We start from the raw sequence: 22,938 nt of genomic DNA on the forward strand, positions 1-22,938 counted from the left end.
GCGGCCAAGATGATCAAGGGTCTGCAAACCAAGCCATATGAGGAATGGTTGAAGGAGCTGGTTATGTTTAGTCTAGAGGAGACTGAGATGAGATATGAGTAAAAGGTAATTGGAAAAGTCCAGTCGTGAATGACTCTGGGGTTGCGGCACTCATCTCGCTTTACTGGCCGAGGGAGCTGGCGTCCAGCTTCCGGGTCATGTGGCCAGCACAACTAAGCCGCTTCTGGCGAACCAGAGCAGCGCACGGAAACGCCGTTTACCTTCCCACCAGAGCAGTACCTATTTATCTACTTGCACTTGGACGTGCTTTCAAACTGCTAGGTTGGCAGGAGCAGGGACCGAGCAACGGGAGCTCACCCCGTCGAGGGGATTCGAACCACCGACCTTCTGATTGGCAAGTCCTAGGCTCTGTGGTTTAACCCACAGTGCCATCTTCAAATATCTCAAGGGCTGCTCCATGGAAGATGGAGCAAGCCTTTCTCCTGCTTCAAGGGTTGGACTTGAACCCATGGCTTCAAGTTAGCAAGAAAGGAGATTCCGACAAAACATCAGGAAGTACCTTCTGAGGGCAAGAGCCGTTTGACAGTGGAACGGTCTCCCTTGGGAGGTGGTCGGAGGTTTTTAAGCAGAGCTTGAGTGGCCATCTGTCAGCTTTGGCTGAGATTCCTGGATTGCAGGGGGTGGACCAGATGACCCTTGGAGGTCCCTTTCAACTCTACAATTCTATGATTCTATGAAGAGTCTTCTTCTGTCCTTAATCTCCCATTCAATGACCTCCACTGGGTTCTAGTATTATGAGAGAGGGAGGAAAAACCACCTCTGTGTCCACTTCCAACATACCATGCATGGTCTGCGACACTCATGTCCTGCTTGAGGGCATCTTCCATGAGAACAGGACGCTGGACCAGACTGGCCACGGGCCTGATCCAGCAGATGCTTTTATGATAAGAGAGGCTGACTTCGCACGCTGTGTGCACCAGCTGGAAGTGCAGGAACCGGGTCCCAAGGAACACTGGGGCCCAAGCCCAAGAGAGGAACATGTGGCTCCCATAAGCCTCAGGCAGCGCAGTCCATAATGATGCCATCTGATAAAACATCAGTGGAGTGACTCTTAAGGACAGAGGAAGAGCTTCTGCTGGATCAGGCCAATGTCCCACCTAGGCCACCATCCTGCTCTCACAGTGGCCAACCACATGCCCTCAATGGGAAACCCACAACCAGGATTCAAACACAAAGGCACTCTCCCCTTGTTTGGTTTCCAAATAATACATCTTAATATGGAGACAAAGCATCATGACTGTGACTATCAGCCATCAACAACGCCTCTCCTCCATGAATTTGTCTACTCCTCTTTTGAAGCCATCCAGGTTCGTGGCCGCCACAAACTCCTACAAAAGGGAGTTTCCCAAGGCACTGCGTGAATAAGTCCTTTTCTTTTTATCTGTCCCAACCTTCCAGCTTCATGCTCACCTTGCCAACAAAGGTCCGTATAGTAAAAGCTATGGTTTTCCCAGTAGTGATGTATGAAAGTGAGAGCTGGACCATAAAGAAGGCTGATCGCCGAAGAATTGATGCTTTTGAATTCTGGTGCTGGAGGAGACTCTTGAGAGTCCCATGGACTGCAAGAAGATCCAACCTCTCCATTCTGAAGGAAATCAGCCCTGAGTGCTCACTGGAAGGACAGATCCTGAAGCTGAGGCTCCAAGACTTTGGCCACCTCCTGAGAAGAGAAGACTCCCTGGAAAAGCCCCTGGTGTTGGGAAAGATGGAGGGCACAAGGAGAAGGGGACGACAGAGGACGAGATGGTGGGACAGTGTTCTCAAAGCTACCAACATGAGTTTGACCAAACTGTGGGAGGCAGTGGAAGACAGGAGGGCCTGGCGTGCTCTGGTCCATGGGGTCACGAAGAATCGGACACGACTAAACGACTAAACGACAACAACAACCTCGGGTTAAGAACTTAATTTGTTCTGGAGGTCCGTTCTTAACTGGAAAGTGTTCTTAACCTGAGGTACCACTTTAGCTAATGGGGCCTCCCACTGGTGCCACTGTGCGATTTCTGTTCTCATCCTGAAGCAAAGTTCTTAACCCGAGGTACTATTTCTGGGTTGGCGGAGTCTGTAACCTGAAGCATCTGTAATCCGTAGTACCGCTGTACTGCTACGACAGTGAAAGAAAAACGGGGTTTTTTCCCTATCCATGCCATTCGTAGTGTTATATGCTTCTATCATGTCAACTTTTCTCTGCATTAAAAAGTCCCAGGCAATGAGACCTTTCTTCACCCCCTCGGCTCCTACAGTTCTCTTTCCACACTTGGAAGAGCAGTAAGAGATTTGTCCGTCCTCGATGATCGCGGTGCGGTAACTGCTCACGCCGGCAAAGCATCACCGACTCCAGGTGCTCGCGGGGAACACCTGTGTGCGCATCCAATTCCACGCAGGGCCTCCTCAAAGGTCCCAGATGACAGGCCTGCTCTCCTCCGTCATACCAGAGAGCGCAGCTCATGGGCTGAGGCAGGCAGGAAGAGCCCTGAGGCAGCAGACGCGCGAAAGGGGCCTGCCCACCCACGCCTGTCACCGCACCGGCAGAGCAGGAATCCAGGATGCGGGCCAGGCCCTGGCAGGCGGAAGTGATGGATGGAGGGACGGGAAAGCCGCCAGCTCCAGGCTCCCAAGCCCCGGAGGAACGAGGAACAGACAAGTGCCGTGGATGAATAAATAAATGAGAAATGTCTGTTCAGTCCTCAAAACATCTTTGTGTGGGAAGGGAAAGCATTCGTGAAATTGCTCTGCTGGACTTGAGGTTTCTCAGCCTGGAATAAATAAACTAGAAGTCAAAGAATCACGGAATTGTAGGGTTGGGGGCAAAACTGTGTTTCATCTAAGGCTGGGATAAGTCACCTTTGGCTTTCCATATAGACTCCAATCCCAGCGATCATGGTCAGTGGTCCAGCCACAGGTTCCCTGCCATCTTGCCCTACAGTGCTAATCTTCCTCCTTCTTCCATGGCTCCTGCTTCCGTGTCCCTGTTCTGCCATTCTGCTCTATGCAGGACATTGATTCAGCTTCCCATCCTCTGGAGACCGACTTGTTGTTGTTGTTTAGTTGTGTCCAACTCTTCGTGACCCCCTGGACCAGAGCACGCCAGGCCCTCCTGTCTTCCACTGCCTCTCGCAGTTTGATCAAACTCATGCTGGTACCTTCGAGAACACTGTCCAACCATCTCGTCCTCCGTCGTCCCCTTCTCCTTGTGCCCTCCATCTTTCCCAACATCAGGGTCTTTTCCAGGGAGTCTTCTCTTCTCATGAGGTGGCCAAAGTCTTGGAGCCTCAGTGTCAGGATCTGTCCTTCCAGTGAGCACTCAGGGCTGATTTCCTTAGGAATGGATAGGTTTGATCTTCTTGCAGTCCATGGGACTCTCAAGAGTCTCCTCCAGCACCAGAATTCAAAAGCATCCATTCTTCGGCGATCAGCCTTCTTTATGGTCCAGCTCTCACTTCCATACATCACTACTGGGAAAACCATAGCTTTAACTATACGGACCTTTGTTGGCAAGGTGATGTCTCTGCTTTTTAAGATGCTGTCTAGGTTTGTCATTGCTTTTCTCCCAAGAAGCAGGCGTCTTTTAATTTCATGGCTGCTGTCATCATCTGCAGTGAGCATGGAGCCCAAGAAGGTAAAATCTCTCACTGGCTCCACCGACTAAACCACAACAAATGCTCAGTCTCTGGTCGGCAGCCGCTCCTCCCGAGAGGCTCAACAGAGGCTCCCAGTTCAGATTCTCCTTCTCAAACGGAAGTGGGAAACTGAGACCTGTGCAATGTCAGGACAAGCCAGGCCAGTGACCTCACCAGAGCTACTACACCTTGGGAGCCGGATGAAGAAACCAGGTCATGAGCTGACTTCCCCCCACATCCTGTTCCATCATGCAGAAGGCAACATAACTCTGCACCCTGATGTCACTGAGCATTGCAGATGCCGTGGCTCAGTGAAAAGGATGTGCTTTGCACGCAGAAGGTCCCAGGTCCAAATCCTGGCACACTTTAGATGAGGATAAGGGAGACCCAGTTCAAAAACCTGCAGAGCGGCTGCCAGTCAGTGTTGGCAACACTGGGCTGGGTGGACCAACGGTCTGACTCCATATATAAGGCAGTTTCCTCTGCTTCCTATATTCCCTGCCCTGCACTCCATGCTACTGTCTGCCCCTGGCAGTGGGCAGGGAAATGCACATGCAGGAGACATAAAACGGTTAGCACATTTGCAAAGCTAAGCAGGGTCCGGTATGGTTTCGAATTGGATGGGGGACCGCATGTTGAGATCCTGCAATGCAAGGGGTTGGGCTGGATGGCCCCCAGGGTCCCTTCCAGCTCCACTATGATTCTGTCATTCAGAGCTGCTGCAGACATGACAAAAATCCCTCTTATAAAAGGCCCTTCCATATACTTAAAGTGAGGAATTGTGATTATCAGTGATTCGATTGTAGAATTTGCATTGTATTTCTTGACCCCTTTCTGTAAGCGGCCTAGGGATTTCTGTTGAAGTATGAAATGGCATATGCGTGTGTTAAACATACATACATGGAAATGGAAATACGAAAAAAATAATTTAAAGGTTTGCTTCACAAGTGTGAAGTGACCGTGTCAGAAATTGTATGCGACTACTGTACAGTGGAGGGACGCGGGTGGCACTGTGGGTTAAACCACAGAGCCTAGGACTTGCCAATCAGAAGGTTGGCGGTTTGAATCCCCGCGACAGGGTGAGCTCCCGTTGCTTGGTCCCTGCTCCTGCCCACCTAGCAGTTCAAAAGCACATCAAAGTGCAAGTAGATAAATAGGTACCGCTCTGGCGGGAAGGTAAACGGCATTTCCGTGCGCTGCTCTGGTTCACCAGAAGCGGCTTAGTCATGCTGGCCACATGACCCGGAAGCTGTACACCGGCTCCCTCGGCCAGTAAAGCGAGATGAGCGCCGCAATCTCAGAGTCGGTCACGACTGGACCTAATGGTCAGGGGTTCCTTTACCTTTTTACTGTACAGCGGTACCTCGGTTTTCTAACGTAATCTGTTCCAGAAGACCGTTCGAGTTCTGAAACGTTTGAAAACCGAAAACTCAGTAGCCGACAGCTAGGCCTCAGGATCCTGTACTCAGAGGAAGCTGTGGGGCATGTTCAACTTCCGAGGCGCGTTCAAAAACTGAAGCATTCTGGGTGTACAGCGTTCGATAACCGAAAAGTTCATCAACGGAGACATTTGAAAACCGAGGTACCACTTTATATGCTTTCTGGTTTCCCACAAGAGGCACCTGGTTCTGCCCCTGTGAGGACATGATGCTGGACTCGATGGGCCATTGGCCTGATCCAGTGTAGCTGCTTCTCATGTGAGTAATTACCACACCTGACAAGCACGTGGCGATCAAGTGTGTATTCGCACTGTGGCCTCCCAGGGCAGGGCTGCTCATTTGTACCCGTTGCAAAACAAACCGTAAAACTCTCTGCTGTCATCACACACATGGCTCTTGACATGGGAGCAACAGCTGAGCAGGCCTGCATAATGCAATCTTACTCCGAGTCAGACCATTGGTCCCTCGGTAATGTCCACACTGAATATCTGAGGCTCTCCAGGAACACAGGAAGCTGCCTTAAACAGAGCCAGACCATTGTTCCATGTAGCTCAGTATTGTCTACACTGAACGGCAGAGGCTCTCCAAGGTTTCAGACCTAGGGGACATTCCCAGCCCGACCTGGAGATCCCAGAGAAGGCCCTGGGGCCTTCAGTATGTTTCTGAGCACAATTCAAAGTGTTGGTGCTGACCTTTAAAGCCCTAAACAGCCTCGGCCCAGTAGACCTGAAGGAGCGTCTCCACCTCCATCATTCTGCCCGGCCACTGAGGTCCAGCTCCGAGGGCCTTCTGGCGGTTCTCTCCCTCCGAGAAGCAAAATTACAGGGAACCAGGCAGAGGGCCTTCTCGGTGGTGGTGCCCGCCCTGTGGAACGCCCTCCCATCAGATGTCAAAGAGAAAAATAACTACCAGACTTTTAGAAGACATCTGAAGGCAGCCCAGTTTAGAGAAGCTTTTAATATTTGATGTATTGCAGTATTTTAATATTTTTTTGGAAGCCGCCCAGAGTGGCTGGGGAAACCCAGCCAGATGGGCGGGGTATAAATAAATTATTATTATTATTATTATTATTATTATTATTATTATTATTATTATTATTATTATTAAAAAGAGGCTCTTCCACCGAGCTACAGATCTTCCCCAGCTTTCTCATTAACAAATTGACTTAGGAACCATGTTGTATTTACAGAACACATTTCAAGTGTTCAAAGTGCTGCATTTGAATATATTTCTTTAAAAAACTATTCTGTTTCACTTCTCGTTTTGAAAGCAACCCAGAGAATCCTTGTTAATGAGAGGTCATTTCATCATAGATAAAACTAAGTAAGTTCACAGAGACATAATTTCATTAATTCTTACAACAGTCCTGTAAGGTAAGCCAGTTCTATTGCTTCCATATTTTGACCTGCCAGTGAATGGCATGTAATACATTTAATCACGTACGTTTCCAAGCACAATTCAAAGTGTTGGTGCTGACCTTTAAAGCCCTAAACGGCCTCAGTCCTGTATCCCTGAAGGAGCGTCTCCACCCCCATCGTTCTGCCCGGACACTGAGGTCCAGCTCCGAGGGCCTTCTGGCGGTTCCCTCCCTGCAAGAAGCCAAGTTACAGGGAACCAGGCAGAGGGTCTTCTCAGTGGTGGCACCCACCCTGTGGAACGCCCTCCCAACAGATGTCAAAGAGAAAAATAACTACCAAACTTTTAGAAGACATCTAAAGCAAAGCTTTTAATGTTTAATAGGTTATTGTATTTTAGTGGTTTTTTGGAAGCCGCCCAGAGTGGCAGGGGCAACCCAGCCAGATGGGCGGGGTATAAATAATAAATTATTATTATTATTATTAAAATAATGACAATACTAATAATGATGACACACTTGGCCGAGGGGGAGCAGGGGGAGAGGAGGGGGAGACACAGTCCTGAAAGGCGCACCACAAGTCTATGGAGCAAGCAATCTTTGAAACAGAAGCTGAAAAATTTGTAGCTGCTAATCTTCATCCCTTCTCAGTGCAAACAAACACCCATCAGTCACAGGTGCCACGAGGGAACCCCGGGCACACGCAATTTCCGATGCTGAAGCGTAAGAAATGCATTACACACCAAGGGACCGTTTTCAGCAGCATTCCACAGAAAGAAGGAAAAGGCCAACCGGGTCAAATAAGCGATAAATCACATTTCCACAGAAGTATCACTAACTCAAACAGAAAACGCATGTTTCCTGTTACACAAACACACACATGAGATTTCTTGAAGCGTCAAACTGCACTTCAGATGCTAAAGATCCTGGAAGCCTGCAGCCCGTCACTAAAACCACGTAGTTATTGCAACAAGTGAGTAGCAAAAACACAGGAAACGTTGCTTTAACGCCTCCCTTTTCCTCGCTGCGCTAATGAACAAATGCACACATGCAATATAGATCTTATTGACCTGTAAAAAGACAACCCAGTTCCCACTAAGGAACAAAACGGCGCTTTTGCAAGCCCCAGTGGACTGTTCTCAGTCCTGCCCTCCCTGAAGACGGGCATTTGGCTTTGCAGCCTTCTGGGCCCTGGCAGTGAAGTCTCAGGGTGTGCATTTAGATGCCTTAGGGGTTTCAACCTCATCGCAAGCGGCCCGGGGCCCACCGGAGAGCTTGAAAAACAAAAGTTCCCTGCCCCAGCTGCTTTGAAATCGCACTTCCAGCAACTCCCGGGCTCTGCTGCCAGCCTCCCACATCAGCCAGAGCTGGGAGCGGGGGGGGGGGCATCGGGGCGGCTCCTGGAGTCGGTACTCACCTCCTGCATCTTTTCCGGAGGGATGCCTTAAGGCTCAGGTGGCTGGTTGCCCATCGCCAACATCTGGCCAGGAGTTTTGCTCTATCTCTCTCTCTCTGCCTCCCTCTCTCCCAGCCAGGCTGCCTCTCTCCCAATTGGCCAGCCAGTCACATGACCATGACTTCACCCATCCTGGCATGCAGAGAGGAAGGTGACCATTCACTCATTAGCCGTGGCGTCAGAGTTTCAGTGACAGGCTCCCATTCACCAGGGAGACGCACCGGTCCGGGTGGTTGGTTTCCTTGGAAAGTCACGCTGACAACCTCAGACTAAGAAGTTGAAGAGGAAAAGGGAATCGCGTGACACACAGCCTCCCGTAAATTCCGGAGAGTCTGGCAGGCGCTCCAAGGCGAATCCGGTGCATCTCCCATCCCTCAGGTTCAGCCACCAGGAAGATTCTCCACCAGGAAGACCCTCCTGCCATCAGGAATGCCAGCTGCTGGCACCCAAAGCCCATCCTGCACCAGAAATTGGGACTTCACTTGATCCTCAGATTCTTTGGAGGGGTCATGGACAAGAGATGAACTATTGCCAGATGTTATCGATAAGGAAGTGCTGTGCTGCTTTTATTATCTATATTCCAATAGTGGTGTGGTTTTTTTTTTTTAAATCATTTCAATTCTATTGTAGTTTAATTACTTTTTAGCTGGGCAACCCAGACAGATGGTGGGGTATAAATTATAAAATTATTATTATTATTATTATTATTATTATTATTATTATTACTAATTATTTTATTACCTTTGTCTTTAATTGGTGTTTTAGTCTGCGTGAGCAGCCTGTGGGGAAAAGGCACATAGATATATCTATATCTATAAATAGATATAATAATAATAATAATAATAATAATAATAATAATAATAATAATATGCAGTGGCCCTACTGAAGAAAGTACAGTGGACGCTTGGGTTGCGAACGTGATCCGTGCGGGATGCACGTTCGCAACCCGCAGCGGTGCGTCTGCGCACATGCAGGTCGCAACTCGGGGCTTCTGCGCATGTGCAAAGCGCAATTTAGCGCTTCTGCGCATGCACGACCGCTGAAACCCGGAAGTAACCCATTCCAGTACTTCCGAGTTTTGGCAGTCTGTAACCCGAAAAAACTCAACCTGAAGCGTCTTTAACCCGAAGTATGACTGTAATGACCTCACAATGGAGAGACTTCTTTCCACACAAACCCCAGCCCAATAGTTATGGGGCATTAGTGGCTGCAGAGTGGGACTTTGGTCTGATCCATAGGGTCTCTCCTAATGTTCTTAGGCTCTTATATTTACCCTCACCGCTGCAAACCCCTCCCATATGCCAAATCCAACGTCTGCCGCTGCCGCTGCCACCCCAACCCTGCAGTGAGGGAGGATTTGGGCAGATAAACAGCAAAAGCCTGTTCTGCCTCGAGTTGGGCGACCCTGAGCCGTGCTCTCGGATTGTAGCTCGACTTCTCCCCCTCCTTTCTCGCATCGTGGGTACCCTTTTCCCATTTTCACAGCTGCCATGAGGGTGGGGAAGAGCCCCCTACCCATTTTTAAGATATCCACCCCCCCCTTATTTTTCCGAAGGCAGCTGGCATAAATCGAAGGCCACTCATCTGAACCCTAATAAAAACAACAAGCGCTGCTTCTAACCAGGACATGCCTAGCAACATCGCCCTGCCTCTTGCCTTAAGGTGAGGCCCAGTAGCTTAATGGTTGAAGTGGGTGTGCGTTTGTGTGTTTGTACGAGAGAGTAAGAGGAACAGAGCGTGCCTCCCAGACCGTTTTGCAAGCGGGATTCACGGGTGAGCCAGAAACATCAGGAAGCACTTTCTGACAGTAAGAAATGTTCAGCAGGGGACTGGATTCTCTCGGGAGGTTCTGGGCTCTCCTTCCTGAGAGGATTACAAGCAGAAGTTGTTGGGCCACCAGGGATTCCGTAGCTGTGATTCCTGCACGGCAGGGGGTCAGACTAGATGACTCTGGGGGTCCCTTTCCAACTCTACAGTTCTCTGATCCCATGTAAACGCTGCACAAGCAAATCAGGATCAACGCTTGGATCGGAACAAATGCTCAAGAAAGATCAGACCTAGTTTCACCTCTGCATCTGTTTGTTGTGTGCAAATCAAGATGAATGCTGAATGCTGAATAAAAAGGTCACCTGTGGGTGCTCAGAAGGACAGAAGATCTTCCCAACAGCTAACGTCCAAAGCCTCTCAGCCAGCAGGGCTGAAACCTTTCAGAGAGTTTCTGCCAGCTGAGAAGTGGGGCAGGAAATTTTCCAGCACTTTGTTTTCCCGTGGAAAATGTCCCATTTCGTAAGTTCATCCGTTAATTACGGTGAACGGGTGCCAGCTGCAAACAGATATTACGCAAGCTTGGCCGTTTCGTAGCTTTCGGCCTCCTTTACTCAATGCATCCCCAAAATGGGTCTAATTTGCATAGCAAGTTCTCCCAGAAAACATTCCGGGTCAACTTTCCCCAGAAAACTGACAACACAAACTGCCAGGGGATAGAGAGTTTGGCTAGAGGGAGATATGGGGGGCATTTGGCCCTCCCAGCAGACTCCACTGTTGGACTCCAACTCCCATCATCTGCAACCGGCATGACCATTGGCCAGGGATGAGGCGAGGAGTAGCTGACCTTCACCTGAGGGGTACTAGGTTCCCCATCACTGGCATAAGTGCAGTTAAGATTCACTGTTTGTATAAGGCAGGTTCATATCTTGGCAGTGAAATAAAAAAATGAAGATCTTATATATATATAAGAAATGTTCACAAATGTACCAAGCAAACATGTGCTTAAATATATAAACCGCATGTCTGAAGCAGGACAGGAAAACAGCCCTGAAACCGTTTTGACTCCCAAGCTGACCAAATGATTTCTCTGCAAGGTGAAGGAAAATGGAAAGGCCTCCCCATTGTCTTTTCCTTCACAAATCCTGTCTTAAGGGTATGTCTGTGTATGAATAGGGTGAGCCTATGACCTGGCTCAGGAACGAAGTATTTATCATTACAAAAGACTGGCCAGGCTCCCCAGGGTATCCAATCAAGTAAGCATTAACTGGTAACCTGCCAGACAGGAGATAAACAACGCACTCAGATTTCTGTTGTAGACAGCCCTTTCTGTGATGTATGTATAATGTATGGGGGGGTTTGGTCTTGAACTACAAGGCGGGCAATTTAAAATGTCTATATAAGGGCGGACACACCTTGGTTCGGGGTCCTCCTCCTTTCCTGCGTGTGAAGGGGGCACCCTGTTGCAACAGATCGATAAAGATCAGGCTTACTAGCTGCTTTGCTTCTCAATATTCTCTGGTTGGCCTCTGTTCTTTTCTCCAACTGATGGAGAACCTACAAAGGACTCTATAAGGGCTTTTGTGTCCCCCATAAGGGAATAAGGGCAGATTTTTGTTTATTACAGCAGTAAATGCTGATAGGACGGAAACTGCCTTATATGGCATCACACCATTGGCACACCTAGGTCAATATTGCCCACTCTGACTGGCAGAGGCTCTTTGGGGTTTCAGGCAGGACTCTCCCAGTCTTACCTGGAGACGCCAGGGATTGAACCCTTCTGCAAGCAAAGCAGATGTTCTGCCATTGAGCTATGGCCCTTGCACAGGATTTAAGCAGCCAAATGCTGATCTAAGCAGTCATTTAAAATGAATTTTTAAAAATCATCCTAATATCCAGCATTTATATGGCACTTTTTGTGGATACTCTACCTGCTGCAAGACAGTTTGAGCACTCTAAAGCTCCGTATAAATGCATAGAAGGATGACTAGAATGCAACGTTTGCTAAGATGCAAGGATCTTAGAAAACCATTTCCTGAGGACACCCTTTCTGAATCCCAAAATGGCATTAGACCTTCTGGGGGGTCAGGTGATATGATTTTCACGGCTCGACAGCTTCAAGAAAAATGCAGAGAGCAAAACCAACCCCTGTACAGTGGTACCCTGGGTTAAGTACTTAATTCGTTCCGGAGGTCCGTACTTAACCTGAAACTGTTCTTAACCTGAAGCACCACTTTAGCTAATGGGGCCTCCCGCTGTTGCTGCACCGCCGGAGCACAATTTCTGATCTCATCCTGAAGCAAAGTTCTTGACCTGAAGCACTATTTCTGGGTTAGTGGAGTCTGTAACCTGAAGCATATGTAACCTGAAGCGTATGCAACCCAAGATACCACTGTATATGGTGTTTATTGACCTAGCTAAGGCCTTCGACACTGTAAATCGTAATGCCCTGTGGTCTGTCCTTCTGAAAATTGGCTGCCCAGATAAATTTGTAAAGCTCCTTCTGCTCCTCCACAATAATATGACAGCAACAATCGCAGATAACAATGGCTCTCAAAGCGAACCATTCACAGGGGGGTCAGATGTTAAGCAGGGTTGTGTTATCGCCCCAACTCTATTCATTATCTTCATAGCCATGATCCTACACTTTGTCAAAGGGGTAGAAATCATATATCAAACAGATGGAAAGCTCTTCAGTCTGAGCAGGCTGAAAGCAAAGAGGAAGGTTACCATAACTTCCGTCATAAAGCTTCAGTATGCTGATGGCAACGTAGTGTGCGCACGCTCAGAGGATGACCTCCAAACCATCCTAAATATCTTCGCAGAAGCTTACTAAAAGCTTGGCCTATCGCTCAACATCCAAAAAACCAAAGTGCTGCACCAACAAGTACAAAATAACCCCCCTGCAGCGCCACAAATCCAACTCAATGGTGTAACATTGGAAAATGTCAATCACTTCTCCTACCTGGGCAGTTATTTTTCCACAAGGGCCAACATTGATGCCCAAATCCAGCATCACCTGAGCTCTGTGAGTGCAGTTTTCTCCCGATTGAAGTGCAGAGTGTTAGAGGACGGGGACATTAGTAGGGAAACCAAAATGCTTGTTTGCAAAGCTATTGTACTACCAACTTTACTGTATGCTTGTGAAACATGGATCACTTATAAACGCCATCTCCAACTCCTCGAAAGATTCCAGCAACAGCGTCTCCAAAAAATTTTACACATCACTTGGGAAAACAGGCGAACTAATATCAGTGTACTGGAATAAGCAAAGATCACCAGTGTTGAAGCAAGGATTCTTCAACATCAACTTCGTTGGACTGGTCATGTTGTGTGGATGCCTGATTATTGTCTTCCAAAGCAACTACTCTATTCCAAACTTAAAAATGGAAAGCGTAATGCTGGTGGTCAACAAAAGTGGTTCAAAGACTCTCTCAAGGCAAATCTTAAAAAATGTAGTATAAACATCAACAATTAGACTGGAAAGAGAAGCTGCTGAATTGCAACTTATTACCAAACTTAAAACCATGGAGAGACTTGGTCTGAACAAAGACATTGGATTCTTATCTCATTATACATGACAAAGCCATTTTTCACCTTCTCACCCCTTGCTTTTTCCTGTAAGACCTATTGCAGTCGTTAAGAGTCGTCAACAGGCTCATCACAGCTATCTGCCAATCACCCATTCCCACCAGCCTTCTGAGTAATACCCCTCCCCACCTTCTCACTATATAGAAGGGTCTGGTAACTTCTGTTTCAGTGTATCTGAAGAAGTGTGCATGCACACGAAAGCTCATACCAAGAACTAACTTAGTTGGTCTTTAAGGTGCTACTGGAAGGAATTTTTTTTGTATCAACAATTAAGAAGCACTGGCCTGCGAGTGCTGCAGTTGGAGAACAGCCTTTACCAAAGGTGTTGTGGGCTTTGAAGATGCTCAAACTCAGGATGCAAGGGAGAAATGTGCTAAGAGGAAGGCATGCTTGCCAAATCCACACCATGATCAACTCCTGCCCAGAAACCAAAGTCCCCACTATGGAAGGATGTGTAGATCCAGAACTGGCCTCCACAGTCACTTATGGACTCATTGTTAAAACCTGTGTTTATGGAAGACAATCTTACTCGGCTACAAGTGATCGCCAAAGAAAGAAGAAGAAGAAAATGTGTATTCCTATAGTGCCCTCTAGTGGCAAGTGGGTAGGGGCGTGGGTGGTGCTGTGGGTTAAACCACAGAGCCTAGGACTTGCCGATCAGAAGGTTCGCGGTTCGAATCCCTGCGATGGGGTGAGCTCCCGTTGCCCGGTCCCTGCTCCTGCCAACCTAGCAGTTCGAAAGCACATCAAAGTGCAAGTAGATAAATAGGTACCACTCCGGCAGGAAGGTAAACGGCATTTCCGTGTGCTGCTCTGGTTCACCAGAAACGGCGTAGTCATGCTGGCCACATGACCCAGAAGCTGTACGCCGGCTGCTTCGGCCTGTAAAGCGAGATGAGTACTGCAACCCCAGAGTCGTCTGCGACTGGACCTAATGGTCAGGGGTCCCTTTACCCTTTACTAGTGGCAAGCTGGAGTGAGCAGCGAGGGCAGGACATCCCCCTGGAAACTGTTTTGAATACCAGTTGCTGGAAACTGTAGCAGCGATTTGGTGCTCAAATCCTGCTTTTGGGCTTCCCTGTGGGGCATCTGGTTGGCCACTGAGAAAACAGGATGCTGGAGTAATTTAGCTGGCCTGATCCAGCTAAAGGGTTTTCCTCCCACCCTCTGTAAGCCTGTCCCTCCCCGTCCTCTGTGTCTGCTGCTGTTGAGTCTGAGCAGGAAGAAAGAGTGACTTTTCAAGCCACGCATCTTGGGTTTTATAGGAATTATTCTCTCTCTGCTGATGTGCATAACATGGGGAGATGAAACCTGCTTTTTCGAGGGGCCCCTCTTGCACGCAGCAGCGATGCCAATAAAATGCCCCCTTCTTTGTCCCCATTTCCCCATAGGGTGGGGAGAAAGAAACAGTTTGCTAGCTCCATGCTTGGTGCTTTGGGAAATGATGGAAAACAATGTCCTTGAGCAGTGCAACGTGCAAGGGATTTCGGACAGGTGGGTGGGGCAAATCACCTGTCAATTATGTGACATCATAATGAGGGCATGTGGCTGCCATATGGGTCCCGCCCACCAGTCGCATTCTGCCCATAATGCTGATCCTGATTAGCATCTGACTTGCGAAACCAAAAATAGGTCTCTCCCCTTTATGTAGGCAATGCTGAGCCACTGAGTACCAGATAAGGCACCTCCTTCATTTTGGGGGGGTTGGGCTAGATGACCCCTGGGATCCCTTCCAACAGTTCTATGATTCCTAAGTTCCCAAGAGATGGAGCAAGGAGTTGGGGAGGCCAGGTTTCAAATGCCACCCCTGCTGGACAAAGATCAAATGAGTCTTGAGCAAGCCACGCACAAGCCTGCTTAAACTTTCGTTTTCTGCCAGCCGCAATGACAGGTTTCCTGAAAACGGCTTGCACACTCAGGAAACCACTTGCGCGATTCACCACCTGGTTAGATGCCATGCTCAGAAACATACGCAGCAGCCTATGTACTTAAAGGTAAAGGTAAAGGTACCCCTGACCATTAGGTCCAGTCGTGAACAACTCTGGGGTTGCGGCGCTCATCTCGCTTTATTGGCCGATGGACCCGGCGTTCGTCCGTAGACAGTTTTTCCGGGTCAAATGGCCAGCATGACTAAGCCACTTCTGGTGAACCAGAGCAGCACACGGAAACACCGTTCACCTTCCCGCCGGAGTGGTACCTATTTATCTACTTGCACTTGACGTGCTTTCAAACTGCTAGGTTGGCAGGAGCAGGGACCGAGCAACGAGAGCTTACACCATCGCGGGGATTCAAACCACCAACCTTCTGATTGGCAAGCCCTAGGCTCTGTGGTTTAGACCACAGCGCCACCTGCGTCCCCCAACCTATGTACTTATTCACCAGTTAAAACAAGAAATAAATAAAACCTTAGAGGTCTTAACTCTGCACCATCCAATCCCCTCCACAAAAAAAGCCATTGAAAGAATTTTTCTATTAAGAAAAACCTAGACGCTACTTAGCAGTTCCAGGTTTGATGGTCTCAACTCAGAGGACGCGCTAAAACCTCGGGAGGGAGGAAATAAGCTCCTGGTTCTCAGTGAGGCGGAAATCCTGTGTCTGGGCTGTGCAACTTCAGAGCAAGTGGTGTGTGTGGTGGAATCCATCCCCAAAGCACACCAGGGAGACATTTAGCCCAGAATCTATCTCCCTGCTAAACAAACAGGCCCTCAATCACCTGAACCTGCTTTTAAAAAATAAATTAAAAGGTATCAGGCCCTGAAGATGTGTTTCCACTGTAACCATGTGTGGACTTTTCTTAAACGTGGCTGGTCTTTATTGTACAACCTGGAAAGTCATAGAATCATAGAATCATAGAGTTGGAAGAGACCCCAAGGGCCATCGAGTCCAACCCCCTGCCAAACAGGAAACACCATCAGAGCACTCCTGACATACGGTTGTCAAGCCTCTGCTGAAAGACCTCCAAAGAAGGAGACTCCACCACACTCCTTGGCAGCAAATTCCACTGTCAAACAGCTCTTACTGTCAGGAAGTTCTTCCTAATGTTTAGGTGGAATCTTCTTTCTTGTAGTTTGGATCCATTGCTCCGTGTCCGCTTCTCTGGAGCAGCAGAAAACAACCTTTCTCCCTCCTCTCAACGTTGATCAGTCCTAGGCTAGATAGCCTAAGTTTGCAATCCTATGTGCCGCTACTTAGAAGCCCACGAAGCTCAGCAAGACTTACTCCTGAGTAAACTCGCCTACGATTGTTTACCTACCTGAGGTTGTGTTATTTGGGTCATCTTCTGCCTCCCAATCCCAGCGTTTCCTTTCTCTCCAGAAGGCTCTAGAAGAGAAGAGTCAGTCCTTTGGTTCTCCACCTTCCCTTATGGCTTGCTTCTTCTCCCTCAAGAAAGGATCGACCTGGAGCAGGAGATCTACTGAGAGGGGGCCATCTAAGCACCCAGCTGCTTCAGACGGTTAGGGTCTCCCTCAGGCAGAGGATCCCAGGATCCCAGTTATCACAGGGTGGTCCATGGAGGTGAGTCACACCCAAACTGCAAGAGGATGGAGAAGACAGGTGTCAGTCACTAGAGATTTCCTGTTTGGAGCTGGAAGTGTTTGAGGCAGAACAAGAAGAGGCTTCAGCAAAATATGGAGTTTTGTACTGTATTTAATAAAATTAGAGAATCGGAGGCCTGACTCTCTGCTCTGTGACACTTTAAAGCTTCTAGCCCTCAGTTTTCTCCTTCCCCAATAATTCTCCCCCAGTCTTGGTTTCTATTTTCTACACAGGTAAGTTGGCCCCTGTTTCCCCCTTCCATGACAAATGGCCATCTGTCAGGGATGCTATCGTTGCGATTCCTACAACTGAAGCTAAGCAGGGTCTGGTGTGGTTTCAAATTGGGTGGGGGACCTGCATGTTGAGATTCCTGCATTTCAGGGGGTTGGGCTAGATGACCGTCAGGGTCCCTTCCAACGCAACAATTCTGAGATTCTAGGATATGTGCCCACTCAGCCACTCTGGTCTGTGGAATCTGCACTGCTACAAGGGCCATGTCATACCCATTTGCCAATTGAAAACCATTTTACTGCATTGCAAGGTCCCAAATGCTGTTTCCTCGTGGGGGAGGTGCTCAATCATTTGGGTGGCCTGATCCTAGTCACACAGATGCCCAGCCTAGCGACTGTCTTCCCCAGCCAACTCTCAGGCAAGGTCAGGATCCGGCCCTCCTCCCCCTGCACTTGGCTACAGCTAAAGGGAAAAGCCAGTGCTTCCTTGGCCTGCGAAGAACAACAGAGTTATTGTTGCTAATGGGGGACGCTGCTGTGTGATTTCTCGTGAGTAGAGCAGCGCAGACCTGTAGGAGGGCAGATTTCCCACGCCCTGTCGCTCCAGCCCCTTCCTCCTCCGGCCAGCCGGCCAGTAGCTCTGCTTGGGAAAATTTTGGGAGGGCTAAGCACAGAAAAACACTCCGTTCTGAACATCACCCAGCAAAAACAGGGCGATACGATACGATACGATACGATAATCTTTATTGTCATTGTCCCATACAGAACAACGAAATTGAAAAAATCTACATAAGACATTCAAAAACTAACAAGCCAGCTATCCCCACCTGGTTAGCCCCCTAAAAACTCTGATACCCCATAATTAAATAAAATATACTCCCATAGAGACTCCTTATGCTGCGTTTAAAACCAAAATCGCATTTGGATAGAAACTGTTTCTCTGGTGGCTAGTCCTAGTCTTTATAACCCTGTGGGACGCGGGTGGTGCTGTGGGTTCAACCACAGAGCCTAGGGCTTGACAATCAGAAGGTTGGCGATTTGAATCCCCGCAACGGGGTGAGCTCCCGTTGCTCTGTCCCTGCTCCTGCCCACCTAGCAGTTCGAAAGCACGTCAAAGTGCAAGTAGATAAATAGGTACCACTCTGGCAGGAAGGTAAACGGTGTTTCTGTGCACTGCTCTGGTTCGCCAGAAGCGGCTTAGTCATGCTGGCCACATGACCTGGAAGCTGTACGCCGGCTCCCTCGGCCAATAAAGCGAGATGAGCACCACAACCACAGAGTCAACCACGACTGGACCTAATGGTCAGGGGTCCCTTTACCTTTTATCTTTACCTTCTTCCAGAAGGCAGAAACTGAAAGAGATCATTTCCAGGGTGCACACTATCCTGCGCTATCTCTGTAGCTTTCTTATGGCACCTGGAAGCATAGATTTGATCCAAGGTGGGAAGAGTGCACCCAGTTTGCCTCCAGCTCTTATCCCTCGCTCTGCCTTCGCGAACCCTGGATACAGAAAACTTTTTCTCCCTCTCTCCTAACTCTGCAACTCAGGGACATCTCATGAAGCTGGATGCTGGAAGATTTGGGACACGTGAAAGCAAGGACTTCTTCATGCAGAACACTGTTAATCTATGGAACTCCCTGCCACAGGAGGCCACCAACCTCGATGGCTTTAAAAGAGGATTACACAAATTCACAGAGGAGGAGAGGGCTATCAAAGGCTGCTAGTCATGGTGGCTCTGCTCTGGTCCACAGTTGGAGGCAGAAATGGTTCTGAATGCTGGTTTCTGGAAACCACAGGAGGGGAGAGTTGTTCTTGTAATTTATTATTTCTTCTTCTTTTTCTTTTTTATTGGTTTTCACATATTACATTACAATACAGATGTACCAAAGCCAACACCATTTCTTCCCCATATATTTACATTTATATTTCCTCAATCCATCGTATTATTCTTTTCTCCTTCCTCCCACGTCCCTCCGCCCCCACTCGATTTCCTCCACATTATACAATTTACAATAATCTTTGCATTCTACAATCTTCTCAAATCATCTATATGTTATTATCTTTCCTTACTCATTTTTCTTCCACCCAGTACTTCACATTTTAATCTAGGCATATTAGCGTATCTTTTTTTGAGCAATGTTTTGCCATATATTCATCAACACATTTCCACTCTTTTTTAAATTTAAAATTAAAGAAATCGACTGAGGTTAATTTTGCCAAAATTAAATATTCATTTAGTTTACAAATCCATTCCTCCTTTGTGGGTATAGTTTGTGACTTCCACCTAGCAGCAATCACTATTCTAGCAGCTGTACTTGCATATAGAAAAATTCTCCCCCCCCCCCCATGGTCTCTCTTCATCTATCAATCCAAGGAGATATGTCTCTGGTTTCTTTGCTATTGATATTTTCAACATCTTCTTTAGTTCTTCATGTACTACTATCCAAAATTTCTTGATTTCCTCACACCTCCACCATATATGTATTGTTGTTCCTATTTTTCCACCACATCTCCAACAGAGGTTGGATTTCAATTTATATATCTTTGCCAAGTTAACTGGCGATAAGTACCACCTATAGAACATCTTTACAAAATTTTCTTTAATTGTATATGAGGCAGTAAATCGTATATCCTCTCGCCAGAGTATCGGGGAGAGTTGCTCTTGTGCTTGGGTCCTGCTTGTGAGTTTTCTATTACAGTGGTACCTCAGGTTACATACGCTTCAGGTTACAGACTCCGCTAACCCAGAAATAGTACCTCAGGTTAAGAACTTTGCTTCAGGATGAGAAAAGAAATTGCACGGCGGCAGCAGGAAGCCCCATTAGCTAAAGTGGTTCTTCAGGTTAAGAACAGTTTCAGGTTAAGAACGGACCTCCAGAACGAATTAAGTTCTTAACCTGAGGTACCACTGTGGTAGTAGTATACCGCCTATACCCACAGGTCTCAGGGCGGTTCACAAGATAAAATCACAATATAAAAACATAAAATACAAAAATTAAAATAAAAACAAGAACAACCCAATCATTCCCCCAACCTGAAAGCATTTTAAATGGGCTTCTACTCGGCCACCGGCCTGATCCAGTTCTTCATTGTAGGTTCAGCATTGCAGGCAGAAATTCAGGTGGGCAGTGTGGCCCAGTGGTTAGAGTGTCAGACTAGAACCTGGAAGATCAGGGTTCAAATCCCCACTCAGCCATGAAGCTCACTGGGCAACCAGTCACTGTTTCTCAGTCTGGCCTACCTCACAGGGTGGTTGTGAGAATAAAACAGACTGGAGGAGAACTTTGCAGGCCGTCTTGAGTTCCTTGGAGGAACAAGGGGGCATTAAATAAGAGAGGCATCTGCTGGATTTCTGAGGGCAGGAGAAAAGCGAGTGAATGCTAACTCATAGGAACATAGGAAGCTGCCTAATATCGAGTCAGATCATTGGCCCATCAGTACTGTCTACACTGGCTGGCAGCAGCTGTCTGGGATTTCAAACAAAAGTCTCTCCCAGCTCTACCAGGGAGTGAACCCAGCATTAGAAACTCATAGATATAATCCAGTTGCCAAAAAGCACCTTAAACCTAGGTTACAGTTGCCCCAATAGAATGTCTAGGCACCTTTTTTTGTCAATGAAGATTTTTATTATTATTATTATTACCCATCTCATTTCTATACTGTTTTATATTTGAAGGGGGAAAATCCAAAGCAGCTTAGCATCAAATAAAACGGCGAAAGATTTATACGATCTGAGGAGAAGCCAGAGTATATCTGAATATCTGAAAAATATATGTGATGTACAGACAACGCTTGTTGGTTTTGAAGAGACTCTGTGAGATAGTAAGAAATATTGCAAAAAAGAGAGTAAGAGGAAAAGGAGTTGGGAAAGGCAATATCATGTTTAGAAATGCGTCAATAAGTAGAAATTTTATGAAAGATTGACAGAGAAACTGAGGGAAGTCAAAAATTAAAGAATGAGTGTAAAATACATAATTTGTTGATTGTATAAAATTTGTTTGGAAAATGAATAAAAATTATTTGAACTTGGTAGATCACTGGAAAAAAAACCACATCAAATAAAATAATCCTTCAAGGGCAATATTCCAGATCCTTCTCTTTTTGCTTTCCCCAGTTGCCAACCCAGCATCCAGAGATTTCCATGCGGCCGCAACTGGACCTGTGCCAGCCGCAAAACGCACCTGGCTGATTTCTAACTCTGATTTGAAACTGGGACCTTCTGCCAGTGAGCCACGATCCATCGCCAAATCCCCTTCCCCCAGCCAATGTACCAGATCCCCACGGGTGACCCTAAGCCCCCACCGCTGCCTCCTGCAACTTTGGTTATCAGCAGAGAGTGGGAGAGAGCGATTAACGGAACAGAACAGAACAACCAAATGCCGTTACCGTCAGGGCCTTCCTCCCTCGCTGATTGTTTCTTTTCGAAGCATCCGGGCCAGGCGGGGGCCCTGCCCAAAGCCTGGACAGAATGGGCTCCGCAGAAGATAAGGCTCGGATGCCAGCTTTCCGGCGGGGGCTCAGCCTTCCCAGGCCTGGGGATGCCCTCTAGATGTTGGGGCTGCCAAACCCATCAGCCCCAGTAGCCAACCCAGCCAGTGGGTCAGGGAGGACAGCAGCCATGGCGCAGGAGCATGGGGAGGGCACCACGTTGGGGAAGGCTAACTAAGACTCTTCAGAAGAGTGTTGTCAAGAAGTCTTTGTTGTGCCCCTTTCCACAGCTGAACAATGAGTGGCTCACAACAGCACATAGCTGTCAACCGTCCCTTATTTGGCAGGAAACTCCCTTATCCCAGTGCTGTTTCCCGCTGCTGTCCCTTATTGATGATGTCCCTTAAATTTCCTGGGTTTCATGCTCGCCCGGCTCGGGAGGGAAGCAGTGGCTCCGGGTCCTCCGCCGCGAGAGGGAGCGCGCGCACGAGCTACCGCGTCTCCGTCTCTCCCCTTTCCCCCTCAGGGGCGTGTCATGAGGAGACATGTGGCAGCGGGCGGGCAGGCAGCCCCTCGCTTGCGAGACTTCCGCCGCGCTGCCAGGGGAAGCCGGAGGCGGCCTGAGGGAGGAGGAAGAGAAGGGGATGGGGAGGGACACAGAAGGGTGATGCTTCAGCGGCCGCCGTGGCGCCGCAACCGCCTCATTCCAGGCTCGCGGGCGGAATGAACAAGAGTCTCTCTCCCTCCCTCTCTCTCTCGGGCGGGGAAGGGCCGATGGAACTCCTCGCGCCAGGATGATGGCAGCCCTGACGTGCTGCTTAGCACCCCCTCCAACCAGTGCAGCATCTTAATGTAGTGATTTCCCCCTCTGCATCCCTTTCATAACTCTATTTTTATAAATCATTTCTCCATCCATAGTTCAAATTTTTACTTCAAGTTTTCTGTCAATCCTACCAATGTATGTAACTCTTTACAATAGCCTTTCAACTAAATTATAAACTTTCCCCATTCTTTATTAAAGAGGTCCTCTTCCAGGTTTCTAATTCTGCCTGTAAGCTTTGCCATCTTGACGTCATTCATCAGTTTTGTCTGCCACTCTTCTTTGGTCGGAGTTGTAGACCCTTAGGATCATCTAGTCCAACCCCCTGCAAAACACAGTCAGTCGCAGCAAAAGCAGCACGGCTCCATCAGTGGCAGGTTTATGTATAAGCTAAGCAAAATCCCTTATTTTGGCTGCTGATCCCTTATTTTCGAGGCTGCTGGTCCCTTATTTTCAAATCTGTAAATTGACAGCTATGCAACAGCATAGGGAATAAAATGCAACACGGCTCAGGATCTCAATACTGTACCTTAAGGACTGCCCCTCCCCATACGAACCGACTCAGACCCTGTGCTTGTTATCTGGGGCCCTTCTCAATGACCCCCATCCCAGAGGGTTTCAGAGAATGGGGCCTTTTCAGT

At 48.0% G+C, this 22,938-nt stretch overlaps 1 protein-coding gene across 7 annotated transcripts in view; it reads right to left on the reverse strand.

Moving 5' to 3' along the window:
* TNK2 (tyrosine kinase non receptor 2) overlaps positions 1 to 22,938 on the reverse strand; it is a 115,546-nt gene that overhangs the window by 84,990 nt on the left and 7,618 nt on the right. For 4 of the 7 annotated variants that reach the window (XM_083739263.1, XM_083739259.1, XM_083739262.1 and 1 more), the window contains exon 2: positions 16,535 to 16,813. In XM_083739263.1, coding sequence (XP_083595389.1) covers positions 16,535 to 16,558 — 24 coding nt within the window. In that variant the 5' untranslated portion in view covers positions 16,559 to 16,813. Of the gene's footprint in view, positions 1 to 7,887; positions 8,026 to 16,534; positions 16,814 to 20,290; positions 20,310 to 22,938 lie in introns of those variants that run through there. The other 3 variants (XR_014564301.1, XM_083739261.1, XM_083739260.1) reach the window with 2 other exon arrangements.

The sequence above is a fragment of the Podarcis gaigeae genome (genome assembly GCF_964106915.1).
Source record: "Podarcis gaigeae genome assembly, chromosome: 5".
NCBI classification, from domain to species: Eukaryota; Metazoa; Chordata; class Lepidosauria; order Squamata; family Lacertidae; genus Podarcis; species Podarcis gaigeae.